The sequence below is a fragment of the Ambystoma mexicanum genome, chromosome 4p (assembly GCF_040938575.1).
Source record: "Ambystoma mexicanum isolate Mex_15411 chromosome 4p, UKY_AmexF1_1, whole genome shotgun sequence".
In the NCBI taxonomy this organism is placed as follows: domain Eukaryota; kingdom Metazoa; phylum Chordata; class Amphibia; order Caudata; family Ambystomatidae; genus Ambystoma; species Ambystoma mexicanum.
The window spans coordinates 298,722,060-298,740,900 of NC_090927.1; the positions used below are offsets into that span (position 1 = coordinate 298,722,060).

The 18,841-nt window shown below is 48.8% G+C and overlaps 1 protein-coding gene across 1 annotated transcript in view; it reads left to right on the forward strand.

Annotated features, from left to right (window-relative positions):
- The first annotated feature begins 15,185 nt into the window (after positions 1–15,185).
- The window catches only part of MRPL19 (mitochondrial ribosomal protein L19), a 170,601-nt gene continuing 166,945 nt past the window's right edge, over positions 15,186–18,841 (forward strand). The window contains exon 1 of the mRNA XM_069605848.1: positions 15,186–15,321. Within this exon, the coding sequence (XP_069461949.1) occupies positions 15,258–15,321 (64 nt within the window). The 5' untranslated portion in view covers positions 15,186–15,257. The remainder of the gene's footprint in view (positions 15,322–18,841) is intronic.

An 18,841-nucleotide genomic window follows, 5' to 3' on the forward strand; every position in this document is an offset into this window, starting at 1 on the left:
ATTTCCTTAAATTGGGGACCTGACGCCAACAAACCAAGGCTGTGGAGGTTGAGCCCTCACGCGCTCCTCGACCAGGTTTCGCCTCCGAGCTTGAACCCTCAATTGAGGAATATTTCAAGATTAACTTAAATTCCGTCTCTACACATGCCGTGCTATGGGAAGCCTTCAAGGCACACACGAGAGGAGTCGCCATCTCTAAGAGCAGTGGTATCCTTAAAACCATCCGTGCCGACATCGCCACCAGCGAATCGGCCCTATCTGCTTATGAATCACAGTACGCTGTAGATCACTCCCCGGCCACCTTGGCAAATCTGGGCACTGAGCTGGACAGGTTCCGTGGCCTTGCTGAACGTGAGGTTAAGTTCCTGGACTCCCCTCGTTTGGCGAGGAAATACGGCGAGGGTGAACACCCCGGCAGAATGTTGGCTAGACTGCTACGCCACAAACTTGGTGCCCCCAGCATACCGGCCATTGCTAGATCAGATGGCACACTCGCCAGCTCCCATCAGGACATCAACTCTGAGTTTCTCGCATTTTATTCCTCCCTATACTCGGAGGTCGACACCTCCCAGATAACCGAAATCAACTCCTACTTAGAGAACCTCCCGTTATCAGTCCTAGCAGCCGAAACTAGTGCCTCCCTTGAGCGGCCCTTTACTCTAGAGGAAATCGTTGAGGCCATCGAGTAACTGGCAGCGGGGAAGGCCCCCGGCCCCGACGGGCTCCCGATGGATTTCTACAAATTATACAAAGCCCAACTAGCGCTGCACCTGCTGGCCCTGTGGGAGGAATCGTGCGAATTGGGCATACTCCCTCCATCTCTCCGTGAGGTACTCATCACGGTGCTCCTCAAGCCTGGTAAAGCCCCACGCAGTGTGGCTCCTATAGACCCCTCTCCCTGATTAATAGCGATATTAAAATATTTGCCAAACTCCTTGCCAACCGCTTGGGACCATATATGTCCCACATTGTTCATCCAGACCAAGCGGGCTTTGTCCCGGGCAGGTCCACCTCCCTAAATTTAAGGAGACTCTTTAATATCCTTAACAGAATCGACCCGGCCACACATGCAGTGGCAGCCACATTAGACATGCATAAGGCATTTGATTCAGTTTCTTGGAAATACTTGTGGTGCGTCCTCGAGAAATGTAAATCCGGCCCCAACTTTCACGCCTGGATAAAGCTCCTTTACACTGCCCCGTCAGCCAAGGTCCGTACAGAAGACAGATGCTCTTCCCCTTTTCAGATATTTAGAAGAACACGTCAGGGATGCCCTTTTCTCCGCTTATTTTCGCAATTGCCATGGAACCTTTCGCTGACATGATCCGGCAGTCACACTCACACAGAGGGCTGCGCACGTCTGGCCAGACCGACATAGTCTCCCTTTATGCTGATGTACGTCTCTGGCGTTGACTAAACTCTGGTCCATGGTCGGCTCACCCTGTCCGTTTCACGGGGACCTGCCTCTGTGGAACTTCCTTCCCGATGTTCCACACATCCCACTCTCGGTAGTCACCTGCTGGGCCACTGCTGGCTTCCTGACTTTACGTGATGCCTTTGAACAGGGGAACTTCATAGAATGGTCTGACCCCCCCCCCTACTCAGGCGACGACCTTCGGTGTGGCTACAGTAGTCTTCACTTCGAGCACATCTCAAGTCCACCTATCCAGACTTCCCCGCCTTGCCCACTGATGAACCTATAGTGGAGGAGCTCTGCTCCTATCTCTCCTTCAGGGGTAAAGTGTTGCAGCTCTACTCCTTACTTCGGACCAGAGCGGCCCCCCACTTCACCGAGCTGAGACGCAGATGGGGGGAGGACCTTGATGCCGAAATAACTGATGAGAGGTGGGCTCGGATGTGCGCCAGGACTCATGAGGTCTCCTACAATACTAAATTTAAGCTCATTCTGTTCAAAGTCTTACACAGGTATCATCATACACCCGTGAGACTTCACCGCATGTTTCACGCCAACCCCCCTACCTGTCCTAGGTGCGGCGCAGATCAGGCCTCCTATATACACATTCTATGGCTATGCCCCCATTTGTCCCAATTCTGGGTAGACATCTGCTCTACATTATCAGACATTCTAGATCACCCAATCACCCCCACCCCACTGCATTGTTTATTCCACGATTTCCCACAGCTCCCCCGCGATGCTAAAAAATTGGCAGGCCTCTGCATGCTACTGGCAGTTCGCTGTATATTACTTTGCTGGCTTCGCCCCAGAGCGCCTATCTACGCCCAGTGGCTCAGATCGGTCACATGGGCTCATGATACTGAGCAGTCCTGGAGTCCTATACAACATCCCCACTCCAGACCAAGGGACATCTGGCCGAGATTCCGTGACTATATTTCTGCCATGACCTCGCCCCCCACCTCTTCTTCTACATCCCCAGATGCTTCCCCCTAAATACCATACTATCACGGGGCATGTATATTACTCTCTGTGTGTTGCCCATTATTGATATGCTACATTCATGCAATTGTATATGTTTCTTCCTCATACTGTTTGTAAATTATGCTGGTGCCTTGTGGTCTTCCTCTGGTCCTTTGTTGTGCTGTCAAGTCAATAAAAAAGAGTTTTAAAAAAAAATCAAAAAAAAAATCATGTTATGTCAACAGAATCATCACGCCCATAACACGCAAGGTGCGAGCTGGTGGCTCCAGCTTCTCCACCCTTGCAGCTACGCATTGGAACGCTCTGCCACCTCACCTAAGACTGATTGAGTCACACCTAGCCTTTCGGAAGGCTATCAAAACCAGGCTCTTTGTCTAAATGACCTCTCATCATTTTGAACCTGTACATGTCATCTCTGCCTGCCAATGTATGTGTAACTATAAGACTCTGATCACCTGTTTTGTAAATCACAAGTCCTTTCACCTTCTGTAACAGAGCCTCAATGCCTTTTTGGCTGCTAGCGCGCTTTACAAATGCAAATAAATAAAATAAATAAATAAATAACACTCAAGTAAAGGCATTACCTACCCATGTGATCCCTATTACAAATGAGGTTGAATGGATTACCGACCCACCTCTTTTTACTTTCAAGACAGTCTCTACAGATGAGGTCATGGAAGTGGTTTGCAAACTTAAACCCACCTCCTGTAAAGGAGATGTCTTCCCTGCATCTCTGTTTCAAGAATTTATCTTGACTCTCGCTCCATGGGTAACTAGATTTATAAATCTGTCTTTTCAAGAGTCATATGTCCCAGAAAGAATTAAGGAGGCGTGGGTAACACCTCTGCTGAAAAAGGACAACCTAGACCCAGCAGAAGCTGGTAACTATCGACCAATAACTAACGTCCTCTTCATTCTAAAAATATTGGATAAAATTGCCTATTTACAGTAGCAGCCATTTGGGAGAATCATGACATATTGGCCGCTCAGCAATCCGGTTTCCGCCCTAATCACAGGACTGAGTCTGCATTGCTTGATTTAAAATCACATATTGCAGGTATTATAGATGAGGGCAATACAGCACTTCTGCTGCTATTATATCTTTCTGCCGCTTTCGATCTTGTCAATCATTAACTGTTGGCGCAGATTGATCTCAGTTGGCAGATGCTCCACAGAGGCAACTGCCTGGTTCATATCTTTCTTGGGCCCCAGAAGCAAGAATGTCACCAAGGACAATGCCTTCTATAACCGCTCAACAGTGACATGCGGTGTGCCCCAGGGGTCTTGTCTCTCGCCACTGATTTTTCATATATATTCGAGACTCCTCTGTGACCTTCTCTCGGCTATGGGCATATACTTTGTTAATTATACCGATGATACGCAGATTGTCATTATGCTGTCTGGTGTCTATAGTGATGGCTTCGAGCTTATCAATCATACCGGCTCTCCGTCCTCACCCAGAAGAGAGCTCATATCCAAGCCTGCATCTCTGCGGCATCAAACAACTCGGATGAACTCTTTAAAATCTACAAGGATCTGGCCAATGCTGCCGCAGTCTCTACCTCTCCTGTCCCCTCCCAGGCACTCTGCACGGCTCTGGCTGCTCACTTCATTTCTAAAACTCAGGACATCCTGTCCTCACTCTCCTCCTATCGCCTCCCTCCCCCTATCGCCTGCTCCTCCTCTGGCCCTTCTGCAGCCACCCCCCCCTTCTCTGCCTCTCCCTTTTTCTCCGCAGACGATGTTTCTAGACAAGTCTGATCTATGAAAGTCTTGTCGAAACAGGTTCACCCCTATTCGTCCAAAACCATCAAGGACCACATCGACTCCCTGGCTCCTGCCCTGGCTGATTTCTGCAATCACTCCTTCGCCACGGGAATCTTCCCATCCCCTCTAAAGCACTCCCTAGTGCACCCTCTTCTTAAGAAGCCCTCTGCTGACCCCTCTTGCCCGGCTAACTACCACCCAATCTCCATCACTCCCTTCCTGGGCAAGCTCCTGGAGAAACTGGCCATCTCCCAGCTAATCTCCACGCTGAATCTGTTGGTTGCCTCCATGACCATCAGTCTGGCTTCAGAGCTGCCAGAAGCACGTAAACTGCTCTCCTGAACATCCGTGAAGACCTGCTTTCCAACCTTGACTCCAACACCCCTTGCGTCCTCATCTTGCTTGATCTCTCTTCTGCCTTTGACACTGTCAACCATGCCATCCTGCTCAACCGTCTCCGTGATAACCTGGGTATCACTGGTCAGGCTCTGGCATGGCTGACTTCCTTCCTCTCCGATCGACCCTCCCAGGTCCAACTTGGGTCATTCCTCTCTGATATCTTTTTCTCTGCCTGCGGTGTCCCCCAGGGATCTAACCTCTCTCCCTGGCTGTTAAACCAATACTTGGCACTCCTTGCCCACCGCATCGCCGCTCTCTGCCCCAATTTTCAGTGCTATGCGGATGATACCCAGCTCATTTTCAGGCTACCCTCAGCCTCCTCCTCTCATTCCCTCATCTGTGTCTGTCTGTCTGCTATCCAGGTGTGGTGTGCAGCCAATGACCTCTGCCTTAATGCCAGTAAAACTGAGATTCTACTCATCGGCACACCCACTCCCTCCTTCCCTGCAGCTCTCTGGCCTGCCTCTCTTGGCCCTCTTCCTGCTCCCACCTGCAAGGCAAAAAACCTCGGGGTCATCTTCAACTTCACACTCTCCTTCTGTCCTCACATCTCTGATGTCTCTAAGAAGTCCCATTACCATCTGCACCTCATCACAGGTAATCTTCCTTTCCTCACCTTCCCCCAGAAGCTCACTGTCTCCAGAGCCCTGGTTCTCTCTATGCTGGACTATTGTAACAGCCTCTATCTAAATCTGCCTGCCTCTACTCTCCGCCCTCTGCAACTTATCCAGAACAGGACTGCAAGACTTGTCCTTGGCCTCAAGCCCAGGGATTGTATCTCTCCAGGACTGAAATCTCTGCACTGGCTCCCAGTGGATGTGAGGTTTACATTCAAAACCCTCTGCATTGTCCACAAGGCCTTCTAGGGGCTGGGGCCAAAATACCTTCAACTCTATCTCCCTAAATATCTTCCTTCCCGAGCTCTTCGCTCAACCACCTCCAACTCCCTTAGGGTCAGTCGCTTCTCCAAGCAACGAGTTGGTAGTAGATCTCTCTCTTCGTCAGGGGCCTCCCTCTGGAACAGCCTTCCTGCCTCCCTGAAACTTGAGGAGAACCTTCCCCAGTTCCAGAAGCACCTCAGAACCTTCCTCTTTGCTTCTGCTTTCTCTCTTCCTCTCCCCTGCTGATTCCTGCCTGAAACTGCACTGGTTACATGGCCTCCCTCTCTGCTCACAGGCCCGGCCCTGCCAGTTGCTCAACTGCACTGCCTCCTTGGCAACCCCGCACTTGGAGACTGTTTCTGTATCCCTACAGTCCCCCTACCTGCACTTATGCCTGCACTTACCTTGCACTTGACTAGCTGGCCGTTTATTTATTCTTATCCTTCTATCCCAGGTACTGCACTTTCCCCTCCCCCTGCACCCTTGAACTTTTCCCTTTCCCCTTCCCATACACTTGCGCGATCTGAATGACACCTGACCTAGTAGAATCGTTATCGGTCTTCCCCTGTTCCCCCTCCCTTGCCACATCGTGCCTTGAAACACTTGTGTATAGGCGCGTTATAAATGCCATATCGTATCTTTGTACAAATCCAGAATTGGATGGCTCTGAATTCACTGGCCCTTAACAATGCCAAAACAGAGTTGCTTATCTTGGGCACTCAGCAACGGTTTAAGAAGCTTGATGTAAGCTACGAGAAATGTATGATTGGTCAACATAATATTCAAGTTTCTAATATTGTTAAGACTCTGGGAGTCTTCTTTGATCCTCAACTGTCGTTCAATCGGCAGGCCAGCTACTTAAAATCTTCCTGCCACTATTTTATACAGTTGCTCTGGCAGATCCAGCCTTTCCCGTCCAAAGAAAATCTTGCCATGATTGCAGCAGCTATTGTAAATTGCAAATTGGATTATTGTAATAGTCTTTTTATTGGCAGCTCTCAGGCAAATATCAAGACTCTGCAGATCATTCAGAATGGTGCTGTGCGTGCAGTGAGTGGACTCAAACGGAATGCGCACATCTCTGAGGCTAGACGGAGTCTACATTGGCTCCCTATTCAACAAAGGCTACAGAACAAGGGCTTAGCTATTGTGTCACGGTTAAGCTCCATCTTATCTCATCTCTAGGCTCAAAAAGAGATCAACTGGACGCTCGCTGCGATCTAATGATACCATAAGCTTGGTACAACCTCTCTCTTCACTGAAGAAAATTGGCTGTGCCAGTTTTAACCTTTGGGGCCCTTCCTTATGGTATGCAATGCCTAAACATCTTGCTGAATGTTGCTCAACGGCTATCTTTAAGAAGCACTTAAAAACGTTTTGTTTGATGCGGGACATGGTTAATTTATAATGATGTTTTTGGTGTCCACCTTCTGTGTATGCCGACTTTTTAATAACACCTACTGATACTTTTGGCCTATTCAAGGGTGGTCTTGGTTCACCCCTTCATTCTCCTCTTGCTTGTTCCACTATGTTTGTATGTATTCTCTTTTGTGTGCGCCCTGTGCACAGATAGATAGATAGATAGATAGATAGATAGATAGATAGATAGATAGATAGATAGATAGATAGATAGATAGATAGATAGATAGATAGATAATTCACTGGTATAGTAGCTTTCACTTGCAATGTCCAACATAAGCTTCCCAGTACACCCTCCTGCTAGGAAACTCAGTTTAAAGTCCTTTTTGTACAACCCGGATTACACCCTGCAATGCTCTTTGTCCCGGTTTCTCTTGCATACAGGTTTCCTTTTCTCAAAGATTAATTTCTCTCAGTAATGTGCAATAATATATGCTTGACTCTTGGCAATGCTCAGTTGACTCTTGGCAATGTTCATCCCAATCATTCACTTATGCTTGCTTACTTGGCGTTGCTTATTAGCATTGTGTTGTATCTACATTTGCACGGGATGGCATCTCTCTTATTCCCAGATGTTATCACGTGCTTGCTTCCTCCTTCTTCATTACGCACACAATGGCACTCCAACATTCTATTTTGGAACACCATCACGTATCTCATTATGTGACGGCTGTCACCATTAACGGCTTCTTCGGAGAGGCACTTGACACTTCCAGGGGTACAGACCTGTGTTTGGAGAATTTACATATCCAATAAAATGTATTATATGGAAACCTTCTATTACCTGAGTGGGTCTCTGTTTTAATCACATTTTATGGCAAGGAGGATGAATAAAGATCACAACAGGGACCTGAACATTCTGTTCTTATGTCAGATGTAGTAGAGGCCATTGGTGGAGTCGGTCAAATGGATCACAGTATGCTGTGCTGAATCCAAGGTTGGTGATGTCCCGGGAGCAGTCTTTGAAGTCCCAGGATGGCAAGCTGGTGGTAAACTCAGTCAGGGCATCAAATACCACAGCGACATAAGCCTCTTAGTCCAGCTGACGTGGTGAGTGGCCACTGTCACAGCTAGCGAGCCAACTCAGCGCTGTGATTCCCTGGGGTGCAGTGATTCAGCCTCCCACATCAGGGCCTAGGTCGGGGCTCGGGTGGTGGATACTCTCTGTGGCCTTCTGTGCTGGCTGGGTGGCATATGCGCAGTGGTTTTGCCCTCCCACTCGGGGTCCAGGTCAGGGTCCATGTGATGTGATAATTCAGATTTTCAACACATTTGTTACAGAAAGTCATAATTCTATTAAAGACACGGAGGCGAAGGATTATGCTTTCTCTTCAACTTTACTCTTCAGCAGCAAAGAAAACAAATACCATTGAACATGAATACAAAACTAATAAAAACTACAATAACCAAGTTTTTCTGAGTTTTTGTAGTCCATTTCAATTGGTCTTCGAACTGACCAGGTGATAAGTCTGTAACCAATAAACAAAGTCCTCAGTGTATAAAACCTCCTGTCCTCTTTCCATTCCTCCTCTTTCTTTATCCTTGCGAGGTTGTGACCAGTACTACTTTGAAATTCCGTCCATTCCAGTCGCATCCTAGATCAAATTCCAGATTGCTTGTTGTCTGTTGCTGTCCCTAAAGAAAAAACAATCAGAGAGGCGATTATACATTGAAACAAGGATGGGACAATCGTATTTCAGCTATACACTCTATAATATGCCCAATTAAGCATTAACAACGAAATTCCATATAATATACATCCTGTATGTCTCAATAAACATAATCAATGTCAGCCATAAATGATTTACAATACATTACATTTTACGACTGATCGGGTGGGATAATCCTTCGCCTCTGTGTCTTTAATAGAATTATGACTTTCTGTAACAAATGTGTTGGAAATCTGAATTCTATGTCAAGACCAGAGGCTCGGATTATGCTTGTTCAAAGTTTACTCACCACTAACGATGTCGCACTTTCCATAGGTTTAAAATAGAAAGTTTTAAAAGTCGATTAATTCGACCAATCTGCAGATATCATAATGTCCTCTACTCTAGCTCCTATGTTATACGCTTCAGTAGCCATCGCTCCTCTAGTTGAATGAGCGCCATATCTCTCGATATCGATACCCGCTTGATCCATCACCCATCTAAGCCATCTAGCTATGGTAGCCGGTCTAACCGCTTTAAATGGTTTACAAATTGCTATTAATAATTGTGACACCCCTGGGGGCCTTACTTCCCTCGTCATATTTTCATATGCTGTTAAGCATCTGACTGGGTATAATTTTGGTTGGTTTGGAAAAGCCTCATAGGAAATAGATCTGAACCCCGTTTTGGTCCTCCTAGTTATGAGAAAAATCACTCCGTTCGGGGATGTACTTTTCCTGTTAATCTCCAGTGCTCTAACATCAGAAGATCTCTTATATGCTAAAAGACATAAGAGCATGGCTAACTTGCCTGAAATTGCTTTGCGTGTCAAATCCTGATTATTTGGCCATGATAAAAATAGTCTCAAAACCTTGTCTACATCCCATAACTGATTATATTTCTCGCTAGGGGGTCTGAGCATCTTTACCCCTCTCAGAAGTCTACAGATTAATGGATGTTCCCCAATCGCTAAACCTTCAACCCTAGGGTGCCCTGCAGATATCGCAGACCTGGCTGTGTTGATAGTTCTGTACGCCTTTCCTTGAGCTGCCATCTGGGCTAAAAAATAAGCTACATGTACTACATCCGTTCCATCGGGATGGCTATTCCTTTCCAAACACCAGCTACTCCATTTGACCCATACTGATCTATAAGCTTTGTGTGTCCTTGGGGCCCATGATTCGCTAATGATGTTTTCAGCTTCATCCGATAGTCCTGGCCTAACCCAAGATCTCATGAAATCGCCCACGCCAAGAGATTGAGTCCTCCTGACCTCACCAGTGGATGACTGAGACCTCTGGTATCTCGAATGATGAATTCTGTGTTGGGTAAAGCCACTAGGTTCTGATGAGTCAATTCCAGCAGGCTGGCAAACCACACCTGCCCTTTCCAGTGTGGCGTAACTAGGATTAGGGATGCTCCCTGTCATCTCACCTGAGCTAGCGTCCTCGTTATCATGGAGAACGGAGCAAACGCATAGTTCTTCTGTTGACCCCAGGATTGCAGAAATGCATCCGTCGCCTCTGCTTCTGGGTCCGGTCTCCAGCTGAAAAACCGGGGTAATTGCCTGTTTAGTCTCGATGCAAATAGGTCGATCTGGCATGGACCCCATCGAGACATCAGTTTCTGAAACACCACCTCATCCAGCTTCCAATCGCTGGCGTCTCTGAGGTATCTGGAGTTCCAATCGGCCACTTCGTTCTGCTGGCCCGGCAGATATTCCGCCGTCACTGAGACTCTTCTCTCCAGACAGAGTTCCCAGAAGTCCTTTGCCAGTTCTGCTATTAACCTGGATCTTGTCCCTCCCAGTCTGTTGATATACCTGACTGCCGAGACATTGTCCATTTTTAGCAGAACGCAACATTGAACCCTCTCCTGGATCCAGCATTTCACTGCAAAGGACCCTGCCAGTAATTCCAGGCAGTTGATGTGGAGACTCGTCTCTTGATCCGACCACCTGCCCCCTGTCGACAGGTTTCCGCATCGAGCTCCCCAGCCCCATCTGCTGGCGTCGGATTCGATGATCAGGTCCGGGGATGAACCAAATATCATTCTCCCGTTCCATGCATCCATATGAATGAGCCACCATTCTAACTCTTCCCTCACTTCTTGTGAAATAGTCACCTTTGATTCGTATGAAGCGCCCTTCCTGAGGTGATAGATCTTCAACCTGAATTGAATCCACTATGAAACCCAGGAATTCCATTGACTGCATTGGTACTAAACTGGATTTCTCCCAATTTATTATAAAACCCAGACTTTCTAGCAAATCTATTGTTATCTGTACTTGTTCTATCAATGTCTCCTTCTCTTGCCACATCAGACATATATCGTCTAGATATATTATATGTCTTATCCCTTGAGTTCTGAGGTGTGATACAACTGGCTTCATCATCTTAGTGAAACACCATGGTGCAAATGCCAGGCCAAAGGGTAGGCATCGAAACTCCCATGTCGCTTCCCCCCAGATGAATCTCAGAAATCTGCAGTGTTCCTCTGCTACGGGAATAGTCAGGTATGCATCTTTCAGATCTATCCTGGCTAGCCAGTCTCCCTGAATTAGTGTATCCCTTAATAGGTGTATCCCTTCCATTTTGAAGTGTCTGTACACCACGTAACCGTTTAGGCCTCTCAGATTTATAATTGGTCTTGTCTTGTTTTTCCCTTTTACTAGGAACATATTGCTTATGTAACCTCCTGTCTGACCTTATGCGGGTCGTATAGCTCTTTTGCTTTCCAGCACTCTCAATTCTCTTTCCAGTAAGATCTTGTCTTCCCTGTTCATTACCATCCCTCTTGGTGGTTTCTCCTGATGTGGTGTATCTAGAAAATCTATATAAAAGCCTTGAGCGGTTTGTATCACCCAGGAATCCCCCGATATGTTCAACCAATTTCTTAAAAATTGAGCTGTCCTCCCACCTACTACTGGGGTATTTAGACGTGGTGATGTTATTCTCACCTGGGTTATTCTGCTGATGTTCCCCTCGCCAGTTTCTCCCTCTTCCTCTACCTCTCGATGGAAAGAAAGGTGTCTGTCTGCGTTCCTCTTGTTCTCTCCAATGAGCTCTGTCCTGATAGGATTGATTGTATTGGAACCGGCCAGCCGAACTACCCCTGCCTCTGCTGGCCTGTCCAAAAATGTGCCTCCCGAACACTCTCTTGAGCGAGGCTTGAGCCTTGTCCAAGGCTGCGTAGGAGTTCACAAATTTGGCTAACTCCTTGATAAAGGAGTCCCCAAACATTTTTCCTTTTGCCAATGAGGCAGATTCCGAGGAGGCCAGCTCACTTAATTTGGGGTCGATCTTCACCAACAAAGATCTCCTCCTTTCCGTGGTAATAGCATGATTGGCATTCCCCAACATGCATATCGCCCTCTGAGCCCACCCGATTAGAATTGACGGGTCTATTGGCTCTCCTCTGACTTTGGCTTCCTCTCCCATCTGGAGAATCTTTGTGAGTGGGCCCGTCATGTCTAGCATCTTGTCCTGGCATGATCGCCAGGATCTGTCCAGCCCCTTCCTCACATCTTTTGTGTATTTACCCATGAAGGTTATCATCTTCTCGTCTATGGTGGGTGTCTCCGCAGCACGCTCTGGGAGGTGAGGTCTGGGGCATTCTGCCCTCATCTTGCTCCTAGCTTCTTTGGCTAGTGGTGCTCTCAGGCGTTTCTTTGAATATGCCGCTATTCTTTTGGGCGGTTCCCATTCAGATGATCTGGGATGAATCAGTGCTTCTGGATCGAAATCATCGTCCTCTGCACCATCCTCTTCTGTTTCCTCATTCTTCCTTTTCTTCAGCGCTTTGTGGCCTTCATCTTCTGAGGAGGATATAGATAGAACTTCCTCCTCTTCAGAGTATTCCTCCTCCCAGTCGTCCTCCCCCTCATCTGAGGTGTTTGAGGACCCTTCACGTCCCCTGCTAGGCCCCGCTTTTCCTTTTCTCTTCCTTTTACCACCCTTCTTCTTCGGTGGTGTGCCCGGGGGGGTGTGGGCTTCTTCCGCCCTGCGGGCTCCTTTATTGCCCCCTTTTGACTTTTTCTGTGCCTTAAGGCCCTTGATTTCCTCCAGGCCCTGCGAGAATCTGACCCAGTCCTCCATCAGCGCTATTTGCTGAGGTCCATGTCCCAATGAAGCCCCCAGGGCTTTATGGAGGACATCCGTCATTTCCGAGTGGCTCCTCTTTTGGCTAATACTAGCCTTCCCCTCATCACTGGAGGAGCTCATGGTTCTCAGCCTCTGGGGAATACAGGTGTCTGTATATAATATATATATACCAGGGTTTTTGTACTTTATAACCTCTCTGTAAAGAGATTCGATACATATATATGAAAATCTGTATCTATGTAGTATAGATCACCTGGTTCGTGATTATATATATATATATATATATATATATATATATATAAAATTCTAATTGACAGGTTTTACTTGGGACTGTGCCCGTATTATCGTGCGGTACCTGAGTAGGCCTGCAGGGGCGCTGTCGAGTTCCTGACAGGACGCTACGCTCCAAAAGAAACGATGCGTGCTGAGGCGGAATGTAAAGTTCTTGTAATAATGGATCTTTCGATCGTAAGAATCAGTCTGCACAACGTTCGTATCACTCGCTCCGTACTCGAGAAACCTGAATGCCTAAATGGGAGCGAGAGTGCCGGAACTACGCAGTCCCGTCACGCTCTCTCTTCCGTGTCGCAGTGCCCTCTGCGTCGGATCTGAGGAGCTGCGGCCGCGGTGCACCAGCCCCGTCGCGGCCGCAACTCCCAAGAGCCGACTAACTCTACGCAGATATGCTCCGCCTGATCAAGCGCACACGTGTCGTGTTCCCAAAATATTATCTTAAGCTTGTATAAACACTCTCACTCACACATATAATAGAATGAAAAAGTACTTAACTCGCTGCCGAGCAGCAAAGAAAGAGGAGGAATGGAAAGAGGACAGGAGGTTGTATACACTGAGGACTTTGTTTATTGGTTACAGACTTATCACATGGTCAGTTCGAAGACCAATTGAAATGGACTACAAAAACTCAGAAAAACTTGTTATTGTAGTTTTTATTAGTTTTGTATTCATGTTCAATGGTATTTGTTTTCTTTGCTGCTGAACAGTAAAGTTGAAGAGAAAGCATAATCCGAGCCTCCGGCCTTCACATAGAATATAGTGGCGCATCTAAGCCTTAGCAGTTCGTTGCTGTGCTTGAGGGAGACAGGTGTTGCTACCATGGGGATGCAGGATAGCATACAACACCGGCAAGCAAGAGTGCAGGACAGACAGAGTCATGCAGCTGTCAGGTCAGTGGATTGGTCTGAGTGCAATCAAAGTAATCACCTACCAGTCCACTGTATAGACAGACTAATTAATGTGTTGCATGCTCTGTCCCGGAGCCTGCCTTAGAATCACATAAATGACTTGCCACTGTAAAATGCAGTAGGATCTGCCACTGAAATATGTAGGTGGTAGGGCTGCTTCAAAAGCAGTACCCTGCTGCCTAAATCTGTAGGGTTGGCAAGTATGCAGTGCCTGCAACAATATCAAGTTAATGTGTAGCTTAAAAGCAACGTGAGCAGAGCAGGGCTATGAGAGGCCTCGAAATTGGCTTTATGCCCCAATCAGACTACTGAAACAACACTGCAAGCAAGCAGCTGTAAGACAGTTAAACAGTTGATAACATTATAGCAGATCGAGCAGACTGCGCTTTCTGTTTGGTATATTACTTTTCCTCCGGCTTTAACGTGTCTGTGAGAATCTCCCTGCGCAAGATGGCGATTAGAAGGTCCATGAGTCCTTCCTCTGTGTCGCTAGCTACGAAGCGCAAGTCTGGGAAGCCCTATGCTTATAATATTTGGAGGTTGCTTGTCCTGGTTTTTGTCCGCTTGTTGGACCGTCTCTGCGCCTGTAATTGGGCTTGTTTACATTGCTGTTAAGGCCATTACACGTCGCACAGAGCGTCCTGCACTGGGCTGCTGGCAGCACTTGACGGCCATTGCTGCTTTGTCTTGCTCTCGGGTGCGCCCTGTATTTTGCATATGCTTAGGTGTTTTGCACTGATGGGATCGTTACTTGCCCACCAGGTGGCCCATCAATGCCAAATGCCTAAACATATGCAAAAAAAGCACACTTTAAAAGTTTTGTCATGCAGACAGACACACTGACATGTAAAGAAGGGGATTGGTTTAGTTTAGCAAGCGTCACTCTATAGCAATACTATCCTGGTGATATCCCCAGTGCTGACGCATTATCCACTAACATCCTTTATTTATTTGTTTTTTGAAAACTTTTTTTTGCAAGACTGGGTTAGAGGATTATTGGAATCAATATACAACATTTTCTCAGATAGATGTATTCAGGAAGGCCATGTTTCTTTTCAGCTTCCAATTGGCCATGTTACAATATTATATAGCGCCTTGGATTAAGGCGCTATATAAAACAATAAATACAAATACAATGTATTTCAGGGCCATATTATTTTGCAATCTGGGACTTCTAGTCACCATGCAATAAAATATTGTTGTTCTAACACACTATGTCAGTGTTCTGTCTATGTATGTTTTTCTTGTTGTGTTATGTTTCTTACTTTTGAGACCTTTCCACAACTTTTTAGGTGCACGCTTGTTTTTTCAGCTTATTTGGATGGGAGTCAGCTTGTTTTGGGCTTGTTTTGGAAGGGCATTCAGCTTATTTTTTCCCTACGACCTGGCAACACTGGACTTGTTGCCTGCACATGCGCACTAGTGGAGTTTGAGCTGTCATGGCGGCTTCCTACTGCAAAGTTGTGCGGTCGCAGCTGGGGGTCGGGTTATCTACAAGGAGCGGTGAGTGCTGATTTGGACTTGGGGTAGGACTCCTTGCTAAACTGGAGAAGAGGGGTGTGACGTTATCAGGTGTACAGTGAGTCGTGCTAGACGAGGAAAGCACCGGCACGAAAGAGGGGACTGAAGACTTACCATGTTTAATGTATAGTAGTAATGACAAATATTTATTTTAAAGCACACAGAGTTGCTTTTATGATTTGGAAATGTTTTGGGTATTGATAGGTTTAGTTCTCAATGCCCACAAAGTAGCAGAGGCGGGGTCAACTTTTCAATTTAAAATCACCCTAGCGGGGAGGGAGTATTGGAGAGAGGTGTTGAGCCTCTTAAACGGGTTACATCATTGGGTAGTGACATTACTGTTGTGGGGGCAGCGATGGTCACACAGACAGCCTCACCAGTGCTGGGGGCCCCAACACTTTAGTGGACTGCCGGGATCACCCAGACGTATTGGTAGTGCTTTAAGTGGGGTAAAAAAATGAGGGGGCTGGGGGGGCGCATTTAGGGGCGTGGTTTGCACGATGGGCGTGGTCTAAGATTTGAAGGGCCTAAAGACGAACACGTAAAAATGGTCCGCCAATAAAATTACTATAACTACGTGCATGTCACAACAGTCTTCTTGGTACAAACTAAATAGCTAAATCAGTGTTGGGGGTCGCCGGCCATGGTCATCCGGCGGGCGGCCCCGGGCGCTATCTAGGCTAGCGCCGTGCAGTCCCACTATGTTTGGGGGTGGGGGCCTGCCATGGACATCCGGCATGGCCCCGGGTGCCAGGGCCTCTGGCACCCTGGCGTGGGGTCACAGCCTGCCAGGCCTCTGACCGAGGGGACCTCGACTGCCATCCTGGCATGCGAGTCCCTCAGTGTCTGGGCGTGCAGGCCTGCGCCTCCACGTGTAGGCCTGGGGCCTACATGGATAATGAGACACGGACTCAGTCGTTCCTCTTTGGGAGTCTGCAGCCGCTCTGTCTCACGTGCCTGCAGGAGCTCCTTTTATTAGCTTGGGCCATGACACAGTCATGGCCCCTCTTAAAGGGGCAACACACGTGGGAGGAACACATCCCCTTAAAGGGGCAATGCACATTGGGAGGGTCACCCGTAACACTCCTCCTTTTTCATAACAAACAAACAAACGTGGCTGAACATGCGTGCGTCCCACTGGTTACAGAGCGACAAACTACTTCTTGCTTCAGACCGTGCCGAAATAACCACATGCTAAGCTATGACACGGCCACATGCATAAATAACTCAACATGATAACAAAACATCACCCCAACATTTCTCAACCTGCTACGTGGGGAAACAGTCGCGGGGTGAGCTGCCGGTGGAATGTAGGCATTTCCCCACTGTTTACAAAACCCTTTATTAACCTGGGGTTAGAACCTGCCACCATTAACAAAACACCATGTTCTGCGGCTGGCGCTATGTACGCCTCTTATATGCGGGGCCACCGCTTTCCCTTGTGGCTCACTACGGAGACCACTCTAAGCATGTTACTAATATACAGGTCTACAGCGGCAAGGCACCGGATCACAGAGTCCTCTTTACGCCACACCCACGGGATTACAGGGCCGCCGGATACCAGTCCGTCTTCTACCACCAGCGTCTGTTTAGGAGTCACTTCCCGGGTCCAGGTCCAGGGAAGGTACAGTTTATGGCCGGCAAAGCCGCACCTGGCTGGTGCCAGGGGCCACATCGGCATAGTTCCCTGCTGTTCAGCGCGGAGGGACCCCGGTCACGGGCGTCCACGCTTCTCCACGGGAGGTTGGTGGGGCACAGTGCTGTTCCTCGGGCACGGGTGACAGGACATCACCTGCCCCCTCTCCGGTGATGTTCCCCAGTCCGGAGCGTCTCCCCCCCATTAGGAGCGCAAGAGGGCGCACAAGCACTCATTCTGAGCTGCAACCCACTTCAGACCCCCGGCACTGTTCCTGGGGTTGGGGTCCAGGGCCGCCTGGTTCCCTGGTCAGACACCCTGCGGTACTCAGAACGCCGGATGCCCTGGTATTCATGCCTGCGACCCGTGAGGGCCTGAGGTGAGAGTTCCCCGTTGGCCACGGTGAGGCCATGGTTGGTGTTGGGTCGATGCCATGCTTCAATTGTTCAGGGCAGTCATTGGTGCACAGAGTCATTTGTCCATTTCCGTGCAGCACCCTGGGCACTGCACTCGTGATGAGGTACATGACGCGCAGAGTGCAGTACGCTCAGGTGCACAGAGCCCGGGGCAATGCTGTAGTGCTGGTGGATCCATTCTGCCCTGTGGCCAGTGTCGGTATGGCATATGTGATCACTCCCATTCTTCTGCATTGAACGGACTCATCCCGACCTGCCCAGTGCACCGCTTCTTCATGGGAGTGTCAGGGTCACCCGTAGTCGCTGGTCCGACCCCTTGGTGGTTGGGCTCAGTGGATCGGTAGGTATACCCCCAAGACCCACGGTGCCCAGGTCCTTTGACCTGATGGCACGTCGGGAGATGTTGGCAGGCAGGGCCACCAACTCCTTGGTCCTCAGATGGTCTGAAGGGGGACCTTCGTGGCAGGGTGTCGAGGCCACTTGCGGGGCCGGCAAGTGCCTTACATGTCAGGGTGTCCTATTTCCCCCCCATGGCCCTGTCACTCCAGTGTACAGTGCACGGGGCTTGGGATGCAGAAATGTCGCAGCCCGGGGTTCCGATGCTCACCCAGTGTAAGTCCCCTGTCCAACCCAGCGCCGACTCGTGTTGTGCACTGCCGCACTCGATCAACCAGTTGCTACCCATTGTGCCCCAGGTCACCTTTTCAGGCAGAAGCACGCGCCCATGGCAGTGGGACACACGTGACAGGGCGACGCTGGTGATGTGGCACCGAGGGTGGAGCGGGCAGCCACATGTTCCTTGTTCCGCTCCTCTCGCATGGGTGTTATGGGTGTTGGAGCCCTTCTTAGTTGACTTTGCTGGGCTGGGCTCATCGAAAAGGGGCCCTTTTCTATCTCTTATTAGGCCCACCGCCTGCAGCATTCCAGGCCCTGATGACACCACTGCCAACGTGCCTTGCACTTCAGATCTTGGGTTGGAAAAGCTCTGGGCTCGTAGATTTGCCTTATTCAACTGCCCCCTGGCCCGGGATCCTACTAAGGCCTCTATCATCACCGTTCCAACACACGACTGCAAGATTGTTCTCCTCGCCAATCACTGCGGGGCCATGTTCTGCGGCCCAGGATCTCGAAGAGCAACGGGTTATTTTTCTGTCGCTCGGACACAGAGCCGTCCTGCTTTCTCACCTCCAGCCTGGCCCCGGCTGACATGGAGCAACAGGCACCTTTCCAGCTCTGACATCGCGCGCCTTCCCTTCACCCTGCCCTGCGGGCCACGTGAGCCTGTTGGATGATGGGTCGGGGATCTTTCTCCGGCGACATGTTCTTGGTTCTACATGGCTGTCCACAGCCATTTGCTGTTGTCGCCACCTGAGCATGGAGTGCGCAGAGGGCCATCGCCATCACCTCCTGCTCCGACGCGGAGCACCTTACAATGTGCTTCTGGGTGGCC